The sequence below is a fragment of the Elgaria multicarinata genome, chromosome 7, assembly GCF_023053635.1.
Source record: "Elgaria multicarinata webbii isolate HBS135686 ecotype San Diego chromosome 7, rElgMul1.1.pri, whole genome shotgun sequence".
Classification (NCBI taxonomy): Eukaryota; Metazoa; Chordata; class Lepidosauria; order Squamata; family Anguidae; genus Elgaria; species Elgaria multicarinata.
Genome location: NC_086177.1, coordinates 75,288,565 through 75,311,507, shown reverse-complemented (window position 1 = coordinate 75,311,507; position 22,943 = coordinate 75,288,565). Strand labels below are relative to the sequence as shown.

At 43.1% G+C, this 22,943-nt stretch overlaps 1 protein-coding gene across 1 annotated transcript in view; it reads right to left on the bottom strand.

Moving 5' to 3' along the window:
• KCNB2 (potassium voltage-gated channel subfamily B member 2) overlaps nucleotides 1-22,943 on the bottom strand; it is a 210,972-nt gene that overhangs the window by 175,059 nt on the left and 12,970 nt on the right. Inside the window, exon 2 of the mRNA XM_063130849.1 lies at nucleotides 15,344-16,023. Coding sequence (XP_062986919.1) covers nucleotides 15,344-15,922 — 579 coding nt within the window. The 5' untranslated portion in view covers nucleotides 15,923-16,023. The remainder of the gene's footprint in view (nucleotides 1-15,343; nucleotides 16,024-22,943) is intronic.

The window sequence follows — 22,943 nt, the reverse complement described above, 5'->3', positions numbered from 1 at the left end:
TGATGGCCATGGGCCATTGTCTAAAGTTTAGCAATTTAGTATTTCATTGGCTGGGTGCCTCATATAGAGGGCAAAAAAAGAGGGAAGTTGAAACAGGTGGATAAAAAGAGCAATGAGAGTGGGGTTGGAGCAGCAAAAGTCTGTTTGACCAACTCGCTCTGGAGGAGAACCAGGCCCCCCTCCTCTTTCATCAGCAAGTCCACCCTTCAACGTTCTGCAACATAGCGTGAGGATGGCAATACATGAGGACAGGAGGGAAGTTTTATCCTGCGTGGAGAAAAATGCTGCACTTTCCCCACCCCCAAAAAACACGGAAAATGGAGAAGAAGAGGTGAGATGACTGCAGGACAGGAACAACATCGTGTGAGAGTCATGGGGCAAAACAGTAAACAAGGCAGGATGAAAGTGCAATAAAATGCTGGTGTGATGAAGCTCTATGTTACTGATGCTATATAAAAGCACATTGTGAAGAGCTCAGGAGAAACTTCTCCAAACTGGATGGACAACAAAATAGAAAAATAAACATGAAAAGTGATTTGCACTGGGGAGGGAGGAATCCTAAATTAATATATAGAGTGATGGGTCTGAATTAGCTGTGATCACCCAGAAAAGAAACCTTAGGGTTCTAGTGGACTGCACTGAAAAGGTAACTCAGTGTTCAACAGCAATGGGAGGGGGAAGCACATTCCATGATAGGGATTATCAGAAAAGAGATTAAAAATAAAACTGCCAGTATCATAATGCCTTTATACAACTACATAAAGGCATTATGTATTTGGAATAATGTGTACAGTTCTGGCTGCCCAATCAGAAAAAAGGATATCAGAACGCTGGGAAAACTACAGAAAAGAGCAATTAAAATTATGAAAGTTGGAAAAATAGCATTATGAGGAAAGATTAAAGCATTGCAGGCTTTTAGTTTAGGAGAAAAAATATGGTGAATTAAGGTGGGACTTATGAATGGCATGGAGAGACTCAGGGCTAGTGCCGAGGATTGGCATGGTCAGGCACCTGTCAAGGACCCACACCTCATCAGGGGTCCCACTAAGTACAGCCCCATTGACCTGTCCATTCTCTTCAGTATTGTAACCTGCTCGTTCATCCACCTGGCCCAGAGGAAGCAAGCAAACAACAGCAGTGCAGAGAAAAAGCAGTGGTAGGTGACACATCCTCCATGCTTACTGGGTCTCTGCTTGGCAAGCAAGAGGAAATGTTGAGGAAGAGGACCACAACAGCTGACAACAGTGTCAGTGAGGAAGTAAGCTAACTGAGGGGGGCATGGAAGGTGTCTTATCCCTCACCGCCCTCCACCAAAAACCCTGGAGCCAGCATTGGAGAGAGTTGATGGAGAGACTTTTCTTCTCCTTTCATAATACCAGATCTTGGTAAGGTGACCATATGAAAAGGAGGACAGGGCTCCTGTATCTTTAACAGTTGTATTGAAAAAGAAATTTCAGCAGGTGTCATTTGTATATATGGGGAACCTGGTGAAATTCCCTCTTCATCACAACTGTTAAAGCTGCAGGTGCCCTGCCCTCTTTTAAATCTGGTCACTCTAGCATAGCTCCTGCAGCTTTAACAGTTGTGATGAAGAGGGAATTTCACCAGGTTCTCCCTATATACAAATGACACCTGCTGAAATTTCCTTTTCAATACAACTGTTAAAGATGCAGGAGCCCTGTCCTCCTTTTCATATGGTCACCATATCTTAGGGGTCATCAAATTAATCTGATCACTAGTAGATTTAGAAGAGACAAAAGGAAGCACTATTCCACACAACAAGGTTAACTTACAGGATCAGATCCAAAGTTTTTACTTCATGAATGGAAGAACTCATGAGTGGAACTCTCCTTCCATGGAGAAAAAATAGAGGGTCTGGTGATGTTCACTAGGTCAGACTAAACTGAGTTAGTCAACTTCATGGTGGATGTCAGTGGCTATTAGCAATGATAGTTAAATGGAATTCCATGCCAGGATGTGCAGATGCTGGGAACATACACCACTGGATGATGGTTACTTTCATGTCCTGCTGAGTAGACTTTCCAGAAGCACTTGGCTGGGCACTTCTCAAAATAAAATACTTAGTAGACTTTGTGATCCAGCTGTTCTGAGAGTACAGCTATTAGAAGCAGCAAACAAACCACAAAGCAGGACCCATAGAGTCAAAGCAGGGAGCCCCCTGGGGGTGCCAAAATTCTAGAGGTGCCTGCTTTGGCAATGCTAATGTCTTTGCCAGGGGGCTGCTGCTTACACTTTTGGAAGCAATGCAGAGAAAAAGATTTGCAGGCTGTCCGGCTGGTGATACCCCCCTGCATTCCATAGGACGCCATTGACGGCCTTCTGATTTGCATCAACTGCCTGGGGCATAGACATGTAAAGGTGAAAAAACAACAATGTGACAGACAGAATGAAAATGAGAAAATAATATTCCAGTCAACACCTGATTATTTACTGTGCTATTTTAATGGTGATCTGCTTTCAATAACACCGGGGGAAGGTAAATGGTGGTGGGTTGCAGAAAGACTACTGCAGGTAGGATGAGCTAGGTCTGTATATTTTAAAAGGTTCCTTACTTTGATAGGACTCATTCCACTCACCCAGTGGCCGAAGGTGACAAAGGAATCAATCGACCCAACTGCCAGCAGCACCTATAGGTGGTGCTTTGTTGTTTGCAAGACACAGGATAAGCATAGCCTGGCCCAAGTGAGCCATGGTGATAAGGACTCCCCATCACCTATTTTTGAACTCTGTGCCTTAAACACACAAGACCACACACATATACAAGTAGGACAATATTATCACTTAATAACAACAGAAGCGACAGCAACCTCACCTAACCCAGTGCACTTGTTTTCCATCTGCACTAATCTCTACACAAAGATCATTCATTTTATTGGTGTTCATAGTTGAAAATATATATTGTAATATGACATCTGCATATTACAATATTCAAAGGTCCTTTGAAGAGGCATGCTATAAATAACAGGGGTCTGCATGCCTCTTCAGTTCTCAGTTCTCAGATCCAAAATCTGAGACCTCATCCAAAGCAAATTCAAAAACTCTGTTTCTTGTCTGCCTGTCCCAAGCCCTTTTCTCAACATTTCATTCTTTTCCTAAATGCTGCAGAAATATGTTTTTCGCTGCTGGATATTTCACTAGGTCATACATCTTTGTTTTATTCTATCAATGTGGATTACTTTTTCTTTCATGGTAAAAACTCTTATGCCCAGATGTGGAGTCCTAGGTGACTTTTTTGTAAGACCCCTTAACTAACCAGAACTCTCCTTGCATTCTAATAAACAAATCATTAAAGTAAGTTGAGTAATTTGTCAAAAAAATATTATTGGTGTTGATGGCAAATTACTACAATTTTGAATTTGATATGTAGATTATCCAAGTTCAGCTATCCTAGGCCACAATTTTAGAGGATCATTTTAGAAATTCTTCTGCATGCTCAATGAACCTTCAGATTTCTCCCACCCCCAACAGAGCAAACTCCCTTTCCATATCACGGTTTTATCATGAAACAATTTGCTGTGCAACATATGTGTCTTTGTGTTGGTTGCAGTTTGAGAAAAACAACCCTAAAGCACCATAGGGTTCATCAAGCAGTTCTCTGGATTGGGAACAGGGAAATATGAGGGCTAGTTCAGCGGTCGCCAATGCAGTGCCTGAGGGGACCCTCCAACATTGCCCATGAAGCTTTCCAGTCCTTGCCTCCTTCAACAAATTATTATTAACTTAATTTTTTTTTAATGAAAAACATTAGGGCACCAGGTTCTCCTTCTTCCTGTTCCTGAACCTGCCACACTGATCAGAGAAGGAAAGAGTCACTTCCTGGCCCCACCTAATCATCTTCTGTCCATTCAGACCTTTTCCCTTGCTCTTCCTTTGTCTTTCCACTCCCAGCCTCTAGCCTTGCTATTTCTCGCCACCCAACCCCTTTCTTCACTATTTCTCCTCCTTCCCCATCCATAAGCCTGGCTATAGCTGGAATCCTTTTCTTCAGCAGAAGCAGGCATGTCACTAAAGCAGGGCTGATTGATCAGCCTAATAAATTTAATTAAGAAAACATCATGATGAGATTATAATGATCTGGAACAAATCTATCTGGGTGTGTGTGTGTGGAAGAAGTCAAAGAGTCTATTCCTATGGATCAGGTGTTTCTCTAACGCCAGAAACACTGACATTTCTGCTTGACCTGCTGTCGAAAACCATTCCCAGGAAAGGTGTGGGGATGACTGTCTCTCACATCTCCACTGCAGAAGGAAACTGGAGGGAACAGGATCAGCTTGGAAGCCTTTGAAACACAAATTGAAATCTAAGGAATTTAAACCATTCTTTTCTTGCTATATGAATATCTATGATTGTTTTTAGAGATCTTGATTTCCACATTTCCCCCCCAGTTCATTGGGAATTCTGACTTGCATAATATTACCCTAGCCAAAGAAAAGTTAGTGGAAATGCAAGGAATGTCAGCTCACTTCCAGAGGAGCATCCTGGATTTGACTGTTGACATCCGGAACTGTATTACTGTTACTTGGCTGCCCTTGGGATAGTTCTAGCATGTCCTATACCCCTGCTATTTTAAGCACTATCAAACCTTTGTGGTTGCATCAATTGGGATTCAATGAATGATCAGCGAAAACATGGCATTCTGGATGGCAGTGTCCTCCAGCTTCCTGCCGTGAAATTCACCACCACTCCTGAGGGCAGGGGGTGGTGAAGTTACTTCTCAGAAAGATTTTGTGAAGAACTTTGCTGCGGTTGGACTGCTATTTAGTTTTCATCACACAGAAAAGAACAGAAAAGCTTAGATAATCCACACAGATTTTAGGCAAGTGGAGCCAAAGGGTTTAGGTATAAGTCTAGTGAAGTGCAATGCCATTTTTGATTAATGCTATTGAGTAAACACACTGAGTATAAAATGACTTGCTTGAACAGGGTGAGCAGCTATTTTTTTTATTAACTTCAGTGGAATCAGAATTTTACCCTTGACCTTCATTAGAGATTCATTAAAATCAGAAAGTTTGTATTTGAACTCATATCAAGTAAACATTCTCAATATTTGAAGATTATGAAATCCAAGGCATTTTCTCAGACCAGTTTTTAAACCCTGCAGCAACTTTCCCAAACCCTGGTAGCCTCCAGATTTGTTGGACTACAACTCCGACACTCAATCCCCCCCCCCACACACACACACTTTTGACATCCCCATGTTCACCCTGTAGCTTTTTAGCTCAACATATATGGACAGCTCCAAGATGGGGGAAAAGGCTGTACCAGAGAATCAAATTGAGAACAAAGCTTTCAGTAAACCAACTAGAACTTAGATGAGAAAAACCTAACTTCAAGGAGTTTTGATGTTTTAGAGTCTAAGCAAATGAAACATTTGCATTAGGATTCAAGTTCCCCACTTCTTGTTGGTTGTTTAGGTTACATGAACTTAAATGTGGGCAATTGTGAATATCAGAGGAAAGCATCTCCCACTAGGCAAGGAGCTGTGCTCTAGTGCCAATTTCTGGCCATCTGCTTTTGGACTGCAACTGTAGATGACTATTCAACTGGAGCCAAGAGATAATTTTTTAAGCACTGGTTTACTGCTCACTCAGGGAGCTGAGCGGCCTACATGAAAAGCAGCATATAATACATGCTGCCTCTGGCCCAGTAAGAACCTCAAATATGAAAAGAGAAGACATTTTGTTTGTGCTGGGAAGGGTGCCTACCAAGTTCACCTTATATCCACATGGCCATTTTAAGACCTTGCCAAGCTAATGGGGACGGTGGAGAAAGTGGTGATGTCATAAACATCTGTGTGGGGGGTGGGGTGGAGTGGGGAGGGGAGGGGTTAGTCTCCTGACTATCTTGGCCTGGGAGGGTTTGGTCCCCAGATTGAAAAAGTTGGCCATCCCTGGTCTAATTACATTGTGATCAAAACAACCAGAGACTCGTCTTCCCTAAATGTTTATTCAGTCTTATCATCACCTTCATTGGAGGACAGTCCTTAAAAGCAATGATGTGCACCTTGCAAAGGGATTTTCTACCACAATCAGGCAAGCCTGATATACATAGTATATTAGCTCCGACAAGGGATACAGATTGCTCAGTCTAACCAAGCACTTTTAGTTTGGGGTTTCATTTACAAATGGATTGTCAGGTTTAGAAGATAGAACCAAAAGAAGCTGTCTTGGTCTCCATGAAGTTGGGATGTGGCCCTTAAATAACAATTTGTCCACACCTGCATAAGTATCTGTTTTCTGTTTGAGTTTGCTAAAGCCCTGCCCCTGCACAACCTCCATTCACTTCAACTGAGGGTTTGCGTGAGAGCAGCAATCTGGCTAATGAACAGGCGGCATTATCCAATCAAACAGATCTTTCCGATAAGATGCTGTTTTCTCCCACAGCGGTGCCAGTCTCACATGTCCAGTCTTTTAATATACCACAGCGATGCGGTATGTGGGAAAGTAAGGTTTGCATCCAACATGGAAATACTCCTGTGCAATAGGAGTCTACATTTCACAAATGTCATGCATGCACAACAACAGCAACACACACACACACCTCTCCAGCCTATGCATAGTCTTACCCTTTAGGGATTTGTCTGCCTAAGTGTGCTATTACATCATCATGCAGATAAGCCTAAGATCAGCAGGCCAAACCCAGCACACAGGGGACATCATATGGATTTGCTATGTTCCTAGGAAGTCATTGCAATCATGCAGACAATGTATAGATCTCTGTTTGCAACAAGTGCAGCATGGTATGGAAAACTAAAATTATGTTGATTCAGTGCACCGTACATCTCGTCCCTGAACTGTTTCCGAACAATCATGTAAAAGAGAATAACTAACAGTTTAGAATAATGTACAAGACACCTGTAGCATTTTTCTAAGATATCCTATGTGAAATGCAGAATAGAGGCAGTTCGTTCAGGCGATGGCACATTTAGAGTCAAAGGCCCGCTCATGATGTGCCTCGGTGCCTGGCAAATCCTAGCCTTATGGTGGTTTAGTTAGCTACAACTGAAAATGTAACTGCAGTTCAAGCATTTGTTTGAGGCAAAAGTAATGACCATAGTTAAGGAAGCTCTGCCATGGACACACTTTTCTCCAGCTTTGCTTTTATGATACAAAACAAATTGGCCCGGTTTTGGAGAGGGGAGACACATGACTGCAGAGGTCACCAGTGAGGGAGGAAGCAGCAGCCAGACACCTCTCCACCGTGCCTGGGTCCAGCTCCAGCTGAGAGCCCCCTCCCTCCTGCTACCAACTGTCTCTGCAGATGCCACCAGTGAGGGAGGAAGCAGCAGCCAGGCACCTCTCCACCGTGCCTGGGTCCAGCTCCAGCTGAGAGCCCCCTCCCTCCTGCTACCAACTGTCTCTGCAGAGGCCACCAGTGAGGGAGGAAGCAGCAGCCAGGCACCTCTCCGCCATGCCTGGGTCCAGCTCCAGCTGAGAGCCCTCTCCCTCCTGCTACCAACTGTCTCTGCAGAGGCCACCAGTGAGGGAGGAAGCAGCAGCCAGGCACCTCTCCGCCGTGCCTGGGTCCAGCTCCAGCTGAGAGCCCCCTCCCTCCTGCTACCAACTGTCTCTGGAGAGGCCACCAGTGAGGGAGGAAGCAGCAGCCAGGCACCTCTCCACCATGCCTGGGTCCAGCTCCAGCTGAGAGCCCCCTCCCTCCTGCTACCAACTGTCTCTGCAGAGGCCACCAGTGAGGGAGGAAGCAGCAGCCAGGCACCTCTCCACCGTGCCTGGGTCCAGCTCCAGCTGAGAGCCCCCTCCCTCCTGCTACCAACTGTCTCTGCAGAGGCCACCAGTGAGGGAGGAAGCAGCAGCCAGGCACCTCTCCACCGTGCCTGGGTCCAGCTCCAGCTGAGAGCCCCCTCCCTCCTGCTACCAACTGTCTCTGCAGAGGCCACCAGTGAGGGAGGAAGCAGCAGCCAGGCACCTCTCCACCGTGCCTGGGTCCAGCTCCAGCTGAGAGCCCCCTCCCTCCTGCTACCAACTGTCTCTGCAGAGGCCACCAGTGAGGGAGGAAGCAGCAGCCAGGCACCTCTCCACCGTGCCTGGGTCCAGAAGAAGAGGAAGAAGAAGAAGAAGAAGCCGCCTCAGCTTCATGCTGCGCAATTAATGTATTGTACATTTATTCAAATCTATGGTGCGACCACATTTAGAACACTGTGTACAGTTCTGGCCACCACACCTACAAAAATATATTATAGAGCTGGAAACAGTGCTGAAAAGGGCAACTAAAATGATTAAGGGGCTGGAGCATCTCCCCTATGAGGGAAGGTTACCACAGCTGGGATTGTTTCGCTTGGAAAAACGGAAGCTAAGGGGAGACATGATAGAGGTGTACAAAACCATGCATGGTGTGGAGAATGTGGATAGGGAGACATTTTTCTCTTTCAAAATACTAGAACCCGGGGTCATCCCATGAAGCTGATTGGTGGGAGATTCGGGACAAATAAAAGGAAGTACTTCTTCACACAGAGCATAGTTAAAATTATGGGACTCACTACAATAAGATGTAATGATGGCCACCAATTTGGATGGCTTTAAAAGAGGGTTGGATAAATTCCTGGAGAAGAAAGCTATCAATGGCTACTAGCCCTGATGGTTATGTGCTACCTTCAGTATCCGAGGCAGTAAGCTTGTGTGCACCAATTGCTGGGGAACATGGGCAGGAGGGTGGTGTTGCACCATGTCCTGCTTTGTTGGTCCCTAGTCGGCAGCTAGTCGGCCACTGTGTGAACAGAGTGCTGGACTAGACTAGATGGACCCTTGGCCTGATCCAGCAGGGCGCTTATGTTCTTATTGTGTAGCTTGACCCTCAGTGGCCTATTACTTCTCGACAGGAGGGTTCTAGATTGGCATCATGATCAGTAGCCATTGGCAGACTTATTCTCCGTGCACCTGACTCATTTCCTTTAGACTACTCACTAGCCCCCAGCCCTTGCAGCAGTGTCTTGCAGCCCCTCGTGACCCACCAAGATGAAAATGCAGCTCACCAGCTAAGTACAATGGCCTTTTGGGAGCTTAATAAGCATTGTCCCTTTTTGCTGCCTTGCTGGGCAGCAAAAGGGGGTGGGTTGACGAGCGATTGGCAGGCCACCATACATGGCTGGTCAGCTGTGTTTGTCACAGAGCAACCCATGTTGTGTGCTGGCCTACCCTAGGATTATACACCATCATGCCCATGGATGTTTTCCAGTGTAGTGTGAAATGATGGCTTTTGTGTTGCTTTAATTCATAAAACTCTGCCAAACCAATGGAGCCCTCTTTTCAAAGCTCATGACAGGACCCATCCCTTCCCTGCTTGCATCTGATGAATAGGGATATTCACTGCTGCAGCTGTTGGAAGTCACTGATAGATTGTCTGAGTTTGGTTTGCTGTCCCTGGTGTTACCTTCACTAAGTTCCCGAGTTCTGAAGAACTGTCAATAACTAACAGGTTACTTTCAGTGAGTATTTTGTTCATTTGATTCAAATGTCAGAATATTCAGCAATACTGTCGCAACAGAGTAGAAGCCAATAGTTCCTGATATGGCTCAGAAAGAAGCCTTATATATAATTTACCAAGGCATTAAAATGCCACTGAAGTAGGATAGTTCAAATACTGGGTCTATTTTTTTCGTAATTGTGCCAGCTAAAAATAATGCTGAATCATTAGTTACACGATACCTCACTCAGAAAGAACTGAAGGTAAATAATATTTTAATAATTGACTCACTTATCCACATACACAAGCTTTTAAAACAAAATCAATTATCAACTGACATTCTATTGCATTTCTTAATATACTATCTGTGGGCAAAGCACTAAACTCATGTGCATTTTCTGATATTAAAGGATACTTATTACTGCCTTTGAATGATTAAAGATAAATTCTGTGATTGATTTTAAATTCAGGGGAACTGCCAAGAGAGACTTGCATGATACTATCGAGAAAGTTTAGATACATACAATTCTGACTGGGAGAGCCCCATGGTTTCCAAATTCTATCAAATGTTTGTGAATATGATCGTCCTTACGAGATCTCCAGGGGAAGGCATTTAATCTCCAGGTAAGGAGCCAGAAGCAAGGGAAGAAGCCATTTCCCACATGACTGATATCAGGGATGCAGAACTAATCTTTGAGATGGGGCCAAATTGCCCCCACTAGGCCCACCATGGGCTGGATGACCACTCCCAGTGACATCAACATCCTGCACCCCATCCATTTTCACTTTCCCCAAGCTGTGGAGAGACACCTCCCAGTGCTGGTGAGTTGTGTGGCTCCTCCACATCCCTCATACCATTCCCACTGAGGGCAGCATGGAGTGTGCAAAGGAAGACTTGGCTAGACCTGTCTCCTGCATCCTGCATCCCTGCTATTCGGTCTAATGGGGATCAGTGATAACAGCAGGCATTCCTGCAAGTGAGAATTTTCCAGGAGGTGGGGCTTAGAAGTCAGGCCACACCTCTTGGAACCCAAGAAGCTTCCACAGGCTGCAATAGGCCTGTGGGCTGGGTGTTCAGCACCCCTGCCTTATATCCTCAGCTTTCTTCTCCATTCTAAATTTTAACCACCTTGTCTCCCCACCCCCACTTCCCTAACAACAACAACAACAACAACAACACACTATTACATTCTTCAGTTTTGAATCTTTCTCTCCCAGAGAAAGAAAAAAGATATGATGGTGAGGTGATAGTAAGGACAGTATCCAACAGTGTCATTCCATTAGCACAAACAATGTTGTGCTAGCAGAAACTAGTTCTGAACTATGTTCAAGAGAAGAATCTAACACAAGCGTGGTTGCGCAAGCTGTTTGGTATTATACTTGCGCAACTCCTCGTGCAATGCATCCACTTGGGTTATCCAACTATTGCACCCATTGTGCAATGCGCCAGGTAAACAACTGTGCACCTCTTTGCACCTGCTGTGCAACTTGTTGTGCCACTGCTGGAACAACCATTTGCGCCAGAGTAATGGGCAATCATTTGCGCAATAGAAAAATTAAGAAGAACTCAATTTGACTTTGTGGAATGTTATTGTTGGATACTGTTCTAAGAAAGACATATTTCTTAGAAAACCTGTTGGAAAACAGCTCTGGAGATTTGCTAGATAGAAAGGCTTGAGTTCTCTTAATTAGTGGATATTACCTAGCAGGGTCCACCTGCTAATTCCATGGACACCTCCTTTGAGGTCCCAGGTTCTACTGCCACCTGATTCTTACCATTTGACCCATAGGATACCTGGCAACCCTACTGGCAAGGCTCTGCTTAATCATTCCAGACTCTAGAAGCTGTTTTCAATGCTAGAACCTTTCTTTAGAAATAACGATAAAGAGGAGAGTTCCTGTGAGGAAGTGTTTTCTCTCCCCTGCTGAAAAAGAGCATACAGCCTACCTGAAAACACAAGGGATGGGGCATAAGGCTTCTCTTAGAGAAGAGCAGGCCTGAGCCCCGACAACTCTCTTGTTAGAAATTAATCACAGAACCTACATACAATGCCAACAAACCTGTTTTTTCATAATATTTATTTAACTTTATCAGAGAATATGTCAACAGGGAAGAGGGAAAAGACCTACAAAATAGCTAAAGCTCTCTTGCCATGTTGTTACCAGGTTGATTCCATCCACGTTATGTTTGCAAATGAAGTCCCTATTTCTCTATCCTTTTCTGCTTGGTCCTACAAATTTACTGGTATAAGAACTAACACAGGGACAAAACGATTGCTATTTCTAAAAGACCTTGATCTACTTATAGAATTTAAGATTTACAGAGTTCGCTGGAGTTATTTGAACTACAGGTATTTTTCCCATGCTGCTGTGCTCTATTAGTGATATTGTGAAGTTTCAATTGCATAGTTTGAACCAAATATGCAGAGAAGGTAATGTCTTGCATGAATTGCCCCTGCATAATAAACATTAGCCTTTAAATATAGAACGGAAAAGCCCTCTGCTTACAGGAAGTCATCTCTTAAGGATAAAGTAAGCTTACATAGTTGTTCATACTATATCTATGTTAACTTGAATTAATCTTTTGGAGACTTTAATCCTGCCACTTTTTTTTTTAATCTCCCACCCATTTCTGTGAAAAACTGTGAAAACTATGCTGTGCAAATGAACAAACCCCATGAAGCCTTTCTGCTGCTTGGTAAGGGTGAAGGACAGTTACACTATCTTTAATTGATTAGTTATGATGTGGTTCCTATGGGACAAATCCTGAATTTGCAGCTAGTAAATGGAGATTTCTAAAGCAGATGTGCCACATGAAAAGTGAGAAGGAACGATTAAAGTAATGTCTTTCAAACTCTTCAAGTTCAAAGGTACTTTCAAGGAAGCAATATATAGTCTATGCCCCATGAACAGCTAATACTTTCTGCACTATACAGAGAAATCAAGGGGATGAATCTTAGCAGAAATTGCAATATATACAGTCAGATTTCAGAGTTGTAAACTATCCTTTAACTCAGGGGGTGTCTTCACGGTGCTGGGTTGGCGTCGCCTCCCTCTCAAACCCTGCCCTTACCCTCCCCCAGGGTGGCACTGGTTAATCCCAATGTCGAGGAAACGAGCACGGGGGTTCTGGGTGGCCATCCAGGGACCAGAGCTCTTCCTGGTGGAAGATGACCAATTGCAGGTTGCCTTCCGCTAAGCACCACACAGACATGCCTCTGCTGCAAAGGTGAGGAGCTGACTTGACGCTGTCTTGTGTGTCCTCGCCTCACCCCAGAGAGGAAAGGTGGGTAAGTCCTCGACTTTCCCCCCTGCAGTTTCAGCCCTGGGGTGGGTGTGCGATTACAGCACCTTTGTAGAATCGATGCTGCTCCCCCATACATCCACCCCAGGGCTTTCCGAGTGTTCAGACAGCCCCTCAGATGCTGCTCATACTTTTATATTATAGTTTTAAGCTTTTATATTTTAAATTGTTTTACACTGTACCTTGAGGTTTTAATTTTTGTGAACTGCCCAGAAAGCTTTGGCTATGGAGCGGAATAGAAATGTAATAAATAAATAAATAGATTTCAGCAGAATGCATGCTCATAACTGGGCTAAGGGGGAAACCCCTTATAATTGCTAGAGGGATTTGTCATGTGCAGATCCCTCTAGCACAGGCTATGAGTGTCCAATTGCATAGAGTTTTCAAGTCAATCATCCACTATTCAAACATATGCTGTGATTTGTGGTATGATGTTCAATCTCTGGACCATGCAGTACAGCAGCCTTCCCCCAACTTGGAACACTCCAGATGTGTTGGACAACAACTCCTCATATTTGCAGCCAGCATGGCGAACACATCTGGAAGGCACCAGCTTGGGGGGACACTGCTGTAGTAGAGCAATATTCCGTAGGTGGCAGTTGATAGGAACTGGTATAAGGGTCCTAATGCTGATGCCAAAGGTCATCACATTCCCCTATGATGAAATGAAAACCAAATCCTCAAGCTTCCTGAGGAGCAATGAGGCGTCTCTGGAATTCCTTTCCCAGGGAGATCTGCCAGGCTTCTTCATTGTATACATTTAGATACCAAGTCAAGACATTCCTCTCCCAGCAGGCATTTCATTTTTAATCTGTTGCCCTGATTGTTAACTTTACTGCTGGCTCTTTAATATTTTCAACATTTTGATATTTTAATTGTTGTAGTTGTTATTTTATTGTTGTTTGGGGTGATTTTTTTTTTTTTTGGATGATGACTGAAAATCTTCTGAGGGCATCTGCTACTTGTGCAGCATATAAATGTAATAAATAAATCAAAAGTCTTTAACAGACCATTCTTAGCAGTACTACAATCCCCAGTATTCATTGCAGGAAGTCACGAATGATATATAATTGGGATCATCCAATTGAGGTGCAGTTACACCCCAGATATCAAAACTTCCTTGTCCTCAGTTGTGTGGACTCTCTGCAGCCCAAGCATTTCCCAAAGGCAGAGTAAAAACAATAGGACTGGTTTGTGTAAAAATTGCAGCATTACATTTTCTATACAGTGATGATTTCATTCAAAGCCAATGCTTTCCTTGAGAGACAGAAGGCAGGCCAGCTGTACTCTGCAAATCTGACACCAGTAGCTTGTGGATCAGTGAGCTGCCCAGGCTGTGGAGAGCTTTTGATCTAGCCCTTGGTCTATAGGGGATTGAGTGATTCATCTCAATGACATGCCCCGTCTCCTCCAGACTGGTCTCTGGGATCTTCAGCACACAGCTTGTTAGTAATACACTGCTGTAGAGATTCAGGGTCAGCATCAGCAGTCGTTTCAGTGTTGTTTGATCAGTCAGAGCAAACACAGGTAGAATCATATACTAGAAAGATAAGGTACCTGTTGCTTCCAGAGAATAAACCAGGAATCAGAAGCATGGAACTGTCATACTCCAGTTCTAGTTTATTGTTACGTCCAAACACAGCATTGAATAGTTAGTCTTCATTTTCAAACATTGTCTTGACCAGACATGTTGCCAATGACAGTTTGCCATTTTAATTATGCCTTGCCAAGCTATTTTTAAAAGGCTGATTAATTAACAAGATACAGATTTATTTAAGATTTTTAAAGAAATCCAAGGTTGACTTACTACTAAGCTTATTCTTGCTTGTGGGAATTTAGTCACTGACCACAGGGAAAGTGAACTGATGTTGGAGCTGAGATATCACACATTACTTCCCAACAAGTAAGGAAAAATGGTAAGCAAGACAAATATAGCTCAATCATATAAATCTACTCTGCAGTAATTCCCACTGGGTTTAATGGGATTTAGTCCCAGGTATTTATTCTCATTGAGATATTAATCATCACATAGTTCTAGTAAGGGTTCGTTAGTAATGCAGTCTCTGAGCTTCCCTAATTGTGTCTGTAGAAATCTAGCTAAAGTCCTCCATAAAACTTCATAGTTGAGCCCACCTACATTGATTTTGACTCTCCTTGAACATGAATAAGACTGCAACCTTAAAAATCATTCTTAGGTACTAAGCATTAGTCTAACTAATGAATACTACCAAAGTCAAGTTCCCCTAAGGCCCATGAAGACTGGACTCTTCCATATTTGATTATTCAATCACAGATCTCCATTGAAGGAAACACCCCAAGGTTCCTCAAATTTAAGGGGTAGCTTGGCATATAGCATGGAGAAGAGAAACTGGAAGGTGATTCAGAAGACTCACAGAACCCATGAGACAGAGCACCACATAATCTTTTGGATTAACCTATATGCTTTTCTCCCCAGGATTAAAAAAAAGAAAAAGAAAATTCTCAGTTAAACCTATATTACTTGTAATCTCTATCATAAATTTTCAATGAAGCTTCTCAGTTTTGATGTATACGTAACGTTAAAAAACATTGTGCATTTAAACTCATCATCAATCCTACCTTTGCAGCCACGGATGAGTTAGGTTTCTCCAGCAAGTCCCAGAGTTTTTTCCTTTTTTCTGGGCAACAAGCATTATCAAATTCTTCTCCGTCTCTTTCTCTCAGTGTCTCTGCCTCTCTCCTTAATTCTTCATTCATTTGCTCTTTCTTCTGATGGTATCTTGCCTGGCAACAAGACTCTAAATATATTTCATCAATCCCCCAATAATCTAGCTCCTGGCCAAAAGAGAGTGCACACATTTCCTCCATCATGTGTAGCTTCCCCGTCCTGTAGAAATTCAAAATGGAGGTGAAAGCACCTGGGTGTCTATCAAAGAAATATTCATTCTCGTTGAGATTATAGTCATCACATACTTCTAGTAGAGATTCGTTAGTATTGCAGTCTCTGAGCTTTCCTAATCGTGTTCGTGGAAGTCTGTCTAAAGTCCTCCATAGAACTTCATGGTTGAGCCCACCTACATTGATTTTGACTCTCCTTGAACATGCTTTGCTCCTGATTATTTCCACTGGTTCTGGTGGAAGGGACTGGGTAGACCTTGATGATTTTTTGTCTATCCCTGGAGGAGCCTTTTCGGCCATCCTGACAAGGATGTAGTAGCAAAGCCAGAGCCTTTAGGAGAATGAACGTTGGTAATAAGTCAGGTTGGGTCCACTTTAGATAAGTCCCTCCATTTCTGAAGCTGAAAGCAAAAACAACACAGTTTAGGATCTTATAAGACAGGGTAACAGTTTACAAGATTTCATTTGATAGCACTTGGAAGCTGCATCCTGTACACACTTACCTGGTCTTAAGTCCCATTGAACTCAATAGGGCTTACTTATAAGTTGATATACAGTGGATTGTACTGTTAAGGGCTTATGGATGTCACACAAATTTTATGGTAGACTCAGGCCTCATCTACACCAAGCAGGATATTGCACTATGAAAGCGGTATATAAAAGGCAGGAGCCATACTACTGCTTTACAGCGGTATTGAAGTGCACTGACAACGGTTGGGGCCCATTGACAGAGACCACATACCGCTTTCATACCGCTATATCCTGCTTGGTGTGGCTCCTGCCTTTTATATTCGACTTTCATAGTGCAATATCCTGCTTGGTGTAGATGAGGTCATAGTTGCCCAAGTTGTGGACTCATCATGAATGATAGGTATAAAAGTTCATCATTCATCCTTCTATCGTGGTGATATCATTATTCTAGAAGGATGAATATGTGAGCAAGTGAGTGGACGCAGTTATGTGGTATGTTCATTTCACTAGACAATTTGTGTCCCTAAGCTAATATTGTTTAAGTTCTACTGTACTGTATTACTTAGGCAGATGTTTGGGAAAAACATTCAGCAGCAGTAGTGTTGATCAATTGCCCCAGAAACAACTTTCACTGTTACCAGTTTGAAAGCTTCCCAGTTCCCATCCACTCCTTTAGTAAACTGTTTGTTGTGAAAGGCTCTTCATTAAAGTATACGCCACTGTGCTTGGAGCACTGGGTCTTTCCAGATACTAAAAAACCAAACACAAAACCGCATGCTTTATTTCCTTTTTATTACATTTATGTCCTGCTTTTTTCCCTCTTGCAAAGAACCCAAGGTGGCTTACATGATCCTCCTCATATCCATTTTATCCTCACAACAACCCTGTGCTGTAGGTTAAGTGGGGAGTCAGTGACTGGCCCAAAGTCACCCAGTGAGCTTCATTGCTGAGTGGGGACTAGAACTCATATTTAGTCTCCAGCCCACCACTACACCACACTGGCTTTTCTTATTTATTTATTTATTTATTTATTTATTTCACTTATATACCACCCCCATAGCCAGAGCTCTCTGGGTGGTTTACAGAAATTCTAAAATTGAGATAAAAACGAGTATACAAAATTTAAAATTCTAAAATGCAGAACATACATACATAAAGCATTAAAAACTGTTAAAAATAAATGTGTGGGTGATTAAGATGTGCTGCCATATGCCTGGGCAAAGAAGGAAGTCTTAACCTGGCACCGGAAAGATAGCAACGTTGGTGCCAGGTGAGCCTCGTCAGGGAGATTGTGCCATAGTTTGGGGGCCACCACCGAAAAGGCCCTGTCCCTCATTGTCACACTCCGAGTATATTCATGTTGGGAGAGGCGTTCCATCAGGTATTGTGGTCCCAAGCCATGTAAGGCTTTATAGGTCAAAACCAGCACCTTGAATTGGGCTTGGAAACATACAGGCAGCCAGTGCAAGCGGACCAGAGCTGGTGTTATATGGTCGAAACTTCTGGTTCCCGAAATCAATCTGGCCACTGCATTTTGCACGAGCTGCAGCTTCCGAACCATTTTCAAGGGCAGCCCTACGTAGAGTGCATTGCAGTAATCTAACTTGGAGGTTACCAGAGCATGGACAACTGAAGCCAGGTTATCCCTGACCAGATAGGGGTGTACCTGGGCCACCAAACGGAGTTTGTAAAAGGCACTCCATGCCACTGAGGTCACCTGAGCCTCAAGTGACAATGATGGATCTAAAAGAACCCCCAAGCTACGAACCTGTTCCTTCAGGGTGAGTGCAATCCCATCCAGAACCGGTAGAACACCCCCCATCCTGTCAGCGGAATCACCTACTAACAGCATCTCAGTCTTGTCTGGATTGCGTTTCAGTTTATTAGCCCTCATCCAGTCCATTGTCGCAGCCAGGCACTGGTTCAACACATCCACAGCCTCTCCTGCTGAAGATGAAAAGGAGAAATAGAGCTGTGTGTCATCAGCATACTGATGACAATACACTCCAAAGCAATGGATGACAGCACCCAGCGGCTTCATGTAAATGTTATACAACATGGGGGACAAAACCGATCCTTGTGGGACCCCATACTTGAGAGTCCACGGGGCCGAGTAATGTTCCCCAAGCACCATCTTCTGTATCCAACCCGCCAAATAGGAGTGGAACCACTGCAAAGCAGTACCTCCCACTCCCAGCTCAGGGAGTCGTCCCAGAAGGATACCATGGTCAATGGTATCGAAAGCCGCTGAGAGGTCGAGGAGAATCAACAGAGTCACACTCCCTCTCCGGTCTTTCTCCCGACATAGGTCATCATACAGGGCGACCAAGGCTGTTTCTGTGCCAAAACCAGGCCTGAAGCCCGACTGAAATGGATCCAGATAATCAGTCTTATCCAAGAGTATCTGGAGCTGGCCCGCAACCACCCACTCAAGGACCTTGCCCAGGAATGGAACATTTGCCACCAGCCTATAGTTATTAAGATTTTCCGGGTCCAGGGAAGGTTTCTTTAAGAGTGGTCTCACCACCGCCTCTTTCAGGCAGCCCGGGACCACTCCCTCTCGTAAAGAGGCATTAATCACTTCCCTGGCCCAGCCGGCTGTTCCATCCCTACTAGCTTTTATTAACCAAGAGGGGTAAGGATCCAGTATAGAGGTGGTCGCATGAACCTGTCCAAGCACTTTGTCCACGTCCTTGAGCCGTACCAACTGAAACTCATCCAAGGAAACAGGACAAGCCTGCGCTCTGGATACCTCACTAGATTCGACTGCTATAACACTGGAGTCTAAGTCCTGGAGGATGTCAAAGATTTTGTCCTGGAAATGTCTGGCAAATTCATTGCAGCTTAAGTGATATACTTGCCCTGTCTCAGAGTCAGAGGTCGTGGGGCAATGCCCTGTATTTAAAAAAACAGACGAGGGTATTTTTACTGAAACGACTTTACTAAAGGACTTTACTAAGTTGACTGTGCAGTGACTAGAAACATAGGAGCTGTCATTGGTCCATATGGCTCAGTATGGCCTACATTGATTGACATGAATCCCAGAGTTGCTGGGGGTTGAACTTCGGACCTTCATGTTAAAGCATGTGCTCTACCACTGAGCTATGCCGCCTTCTCTCATGTTTGCTACATATTCTATACTCATATTTGCTGCATTTTTTTAAAATAATAAGAGGACATAAGTACTGCAAAGCTGAAAAAGTTATCACATCTTTGTGATGGAAGGGATTAGCTGAAATACTGGCCTTTTTCATATTTTTTGAAAGACCTTTGGATCAAATAAATTCCTTTTCTTGCTCGCACCAAACGGTGTAAAATCATTTTTAAATACATAAATTACTTATTCCTAATAATGTTTCTGTTACTCTGATAAGCCTTTTCTGTTTTGTCATGTGAAGAAATAAATTCTGTTCCTCTGAGGATTAGCAAGGATTTCTCTTAGTCAATCAATAATGAGTACAAGGAAATTACTTTAATCACATTTATCTGATATTTCTTTTCAGAAGAATAGATAATTCATTTGAACTTGTAAGGACATATGGATAAAAAAAGCATATTGTAAAAGTCACATTATCTTCTTTGAAGTGAATGATCAAATACAAATACCATTAGCAGCTTTATCATGACCTGTAATAATTGCAAAGTCGTAAGAAACAAAGGTTCTGCCTTTTCCTTGTTTTGTATTTAGCATTATACTGTGAAACTCCGTCTTGACCTTTCACAGCAACCACAAAAGACAGCAACCAAAGCATCTAAGTATACAGAGAACTTAATTCTATAATATTGATCTCTACTCATTCATCCATGACGTTTGACGACATCGCTTTTGAAGATAAATGTCATATCAATCCAAAGCTAGCATGCTGTTAATTTCTACACTGTTTGCCTTTTTCTTTTGAAACACCTATTTCTATAATCTCTTTCTCTGTAGCATTAATGTACTACTAGGGTGACCATATGAAAAGGAGAACAGGGCTGTTGTGTCTTTAAAAGTTGTATAGAAAAGGGGATTTCAGCAGTGTCGGTTGTTGTATGTATGCAGCACCGGGTGAAATTCCCTCTTCATCACAACAGTTAAAGCTGCAGGAGTATAGCTAGCATGACCAGATACAAAAGAGGGCAGGGCTCCTGCAACTTTAACGGCTGTGATGAAGAGGCAATTTCACCAGGTGCTGCATGCATAGAAATGACACCTGCTGAAATTCCCTTTTCTACCCTGTCCTCCTTTTCATATGGTCTCCCTATGTACTACAGAAATGTCATGTAGTCATACCCAACTTATACAAACTACAGTCAAGTCAGAAATTTGAGTTGTCAAATGCTCAACTTATGTTTAGTGTGTGTGACTTTGCCCTAAAAGGGGAGGCAACTTCCAGGGGGCAGTTAGCTTTGGTGACAGGGAAGTAGCAGCAGTCTTACTTTAAAAAAATATTTATTTTTGTCCTACTGTGCTTAGTGGAAGAGGTCATTCCTTGAGCTGCCATTTTTCATTCCTAGAATGCCCTTGAAAACACCAAGAGAGTTTCTGAAGGGGAAAAAATGGGGGCTGCTGTTTTCCCCCCCACCAGAAGCTCTCTTGGAAAGATGCTGCATCGTGATTCCAGAGGCATTCTGGAGAAGAAAAATGGAGGCTGGAAGCCACTGCCTCCTGGGTGGCAGCAAAAAGTACAACAACAACAACAACACTTAAAATCTCTCCCCAACACAAGTTTTTGTGAATGGGGTGGTGAATTTGAGGAAGCCATTTCAATTCCCCTCTATGAAAATGTTCATATCATCTAATACCTCAACTTAAACACAGAGCTTTTCAATGGATTCAGTTAATAGATGCAGCTGTGACTCATCTCATATTGAATTATCAAGTCAGAATAAAGCTTGTGATACTTCCAAAGTCAAGGCAAGGGTGAACCTGGGGCCATAGTTGTGGATAGGAAAGTGAGTAAACCTGTATTACCTAAGAATGTCCAATCATGCTATCCCACCATGAGAGGCAGAAATAACAGGCAGTATGTAGCTGCTGCAGGTAATGTGCAGCCAAGCTGAAGCAGCAAGGTGGCCGTAGCAAGCAGAGGCACTATAGCTCAGTGGGAGAGATCAGAAATTTCCAATTCCCATATAGAACAACATGTTCCATGATTCCTTGAGGAAAGACGTTTTCAAATTACTTTATATTTGAAGTTAATGGGTTGGATGCAACCTTAGAGTGTCATCAGACGAGTGTTTTATTGCATGCTCATTACTGGGCACTCACGAATTTTTGTGGGTTCTGTTCACATTGTCTGCCTCCCGTGTGTCTCTGGCCCCTTCTAGCCTTCTTCCTGTGACAAAAAAACCCTCTGGTAAATCTGTTTTATTTTTAGAGATGGAACATGCCACCATTTCCTGCAGTGTGCAGGAGAAACGGCATAATGAAACGGTCCATTGAATTGGCCATATGAACGTTGTTTACTTCCTCTTTCTTCTCCATGCGAAAGAGAAGTATTGAGGAACAAAAGAAGGGCAGAGAAGCGATGGTAGGGAACTGTGATTTCCCCGTCTGATGGAGCTGTTAGTTGTACTTAGAGTAGTCCCATTAATTTTATTGAGTCTATGACTAAGTATGACCCAATCTCTCTCTCTCTCTCTATCTCTGTGTGTGTGTGTGTTTGTGTGTGTCCTAAGAAAATTCACACAAATCCTCATTAAAATAATAGACATATTCTCTATCACATCTTTCAGCAGATTTTAAATCCATCATCAATAAAATACCTGACCGCAATGCCTGATGGAATGTCTCTCCCGAATGGAACGTATCAAGACAACATGATCAACATCTTTGCCACTTCTCGGAGTGCAACCTCCAAGGGAGGTTCAGAAGGTGGCAACAAGGGAGAGGGCCTTGTTAGTGGTGGCCCCCCGGCTATGGAATGAGCTCCCTAATGGCCACCCTCTACTCCCAGGCATTTAACAGTATATGATGAGGCATGTATGTCATCTGTTTTAGAACAGGTCTATTAGGGGGGAAAACATTGCTTATTTAAATTGTTTTAGCTGTTTACGTTGTTTTAATTTTTCTATGTTAATTTTTTTTAGACTGCTTTTAGTATGTTGTATTTTTATGAATTGTTGTAAACCACCCAGAGAGCTTCAGCTATGTGGCAGTGCAGAAATGAAACTATTTCATTGGGTCGATTCTAAGCGTGACTGGGTCTGGATTCAACCCTGTCTCTCTCTCTATGGGTCCTAAGAAAATTCACATAAGTCCTCATTAAAATGATAGCATAGACATATTCTCCATCACATCTTTCAGCAGATTTTAAATCCTTTGTTAATAACAACAACCTGGAAAGGATTAAAATCTAGACATCCTGATACACACACGTGCACACACTTGGGCTTCAACTAAGCTTACAGTGGCTGTGTGTCCTCTTTTACAGCGGACAGTCCTCTATTTGAGGGACTCTCCAGTCCAGTTCTATTTAAAGACAAAGAATGATAAAAACTGTTGTCCACCAACAGTTAACACCTTAACAGCAGTTGGAACAGACAGGCACAAGGTCACCCGGTCACAGCCTTTGTCAGTATAGTGAGATGTACTGCATTTCTAGGTAAGGGTGCAATCCTATGCATGTTTAGACAGAAATAGGTGGGGATGCTGCATTGCACCCTAAATTGTAATATTATTTTTAAAATTTGCATCTATACATATAGATTATCATGTGCAAAGTGCTGTCCTCTTCTTGAGGGGATGCATTCCTCCCTCCTATTTTGTTGATTCATATGTGGCCATATTGGGGTTTATTTAAATAGCCTCATAGAACTGCTAATTAGGTACTGATTGGGTATATACCTTTTTATAGATTCTGATTCG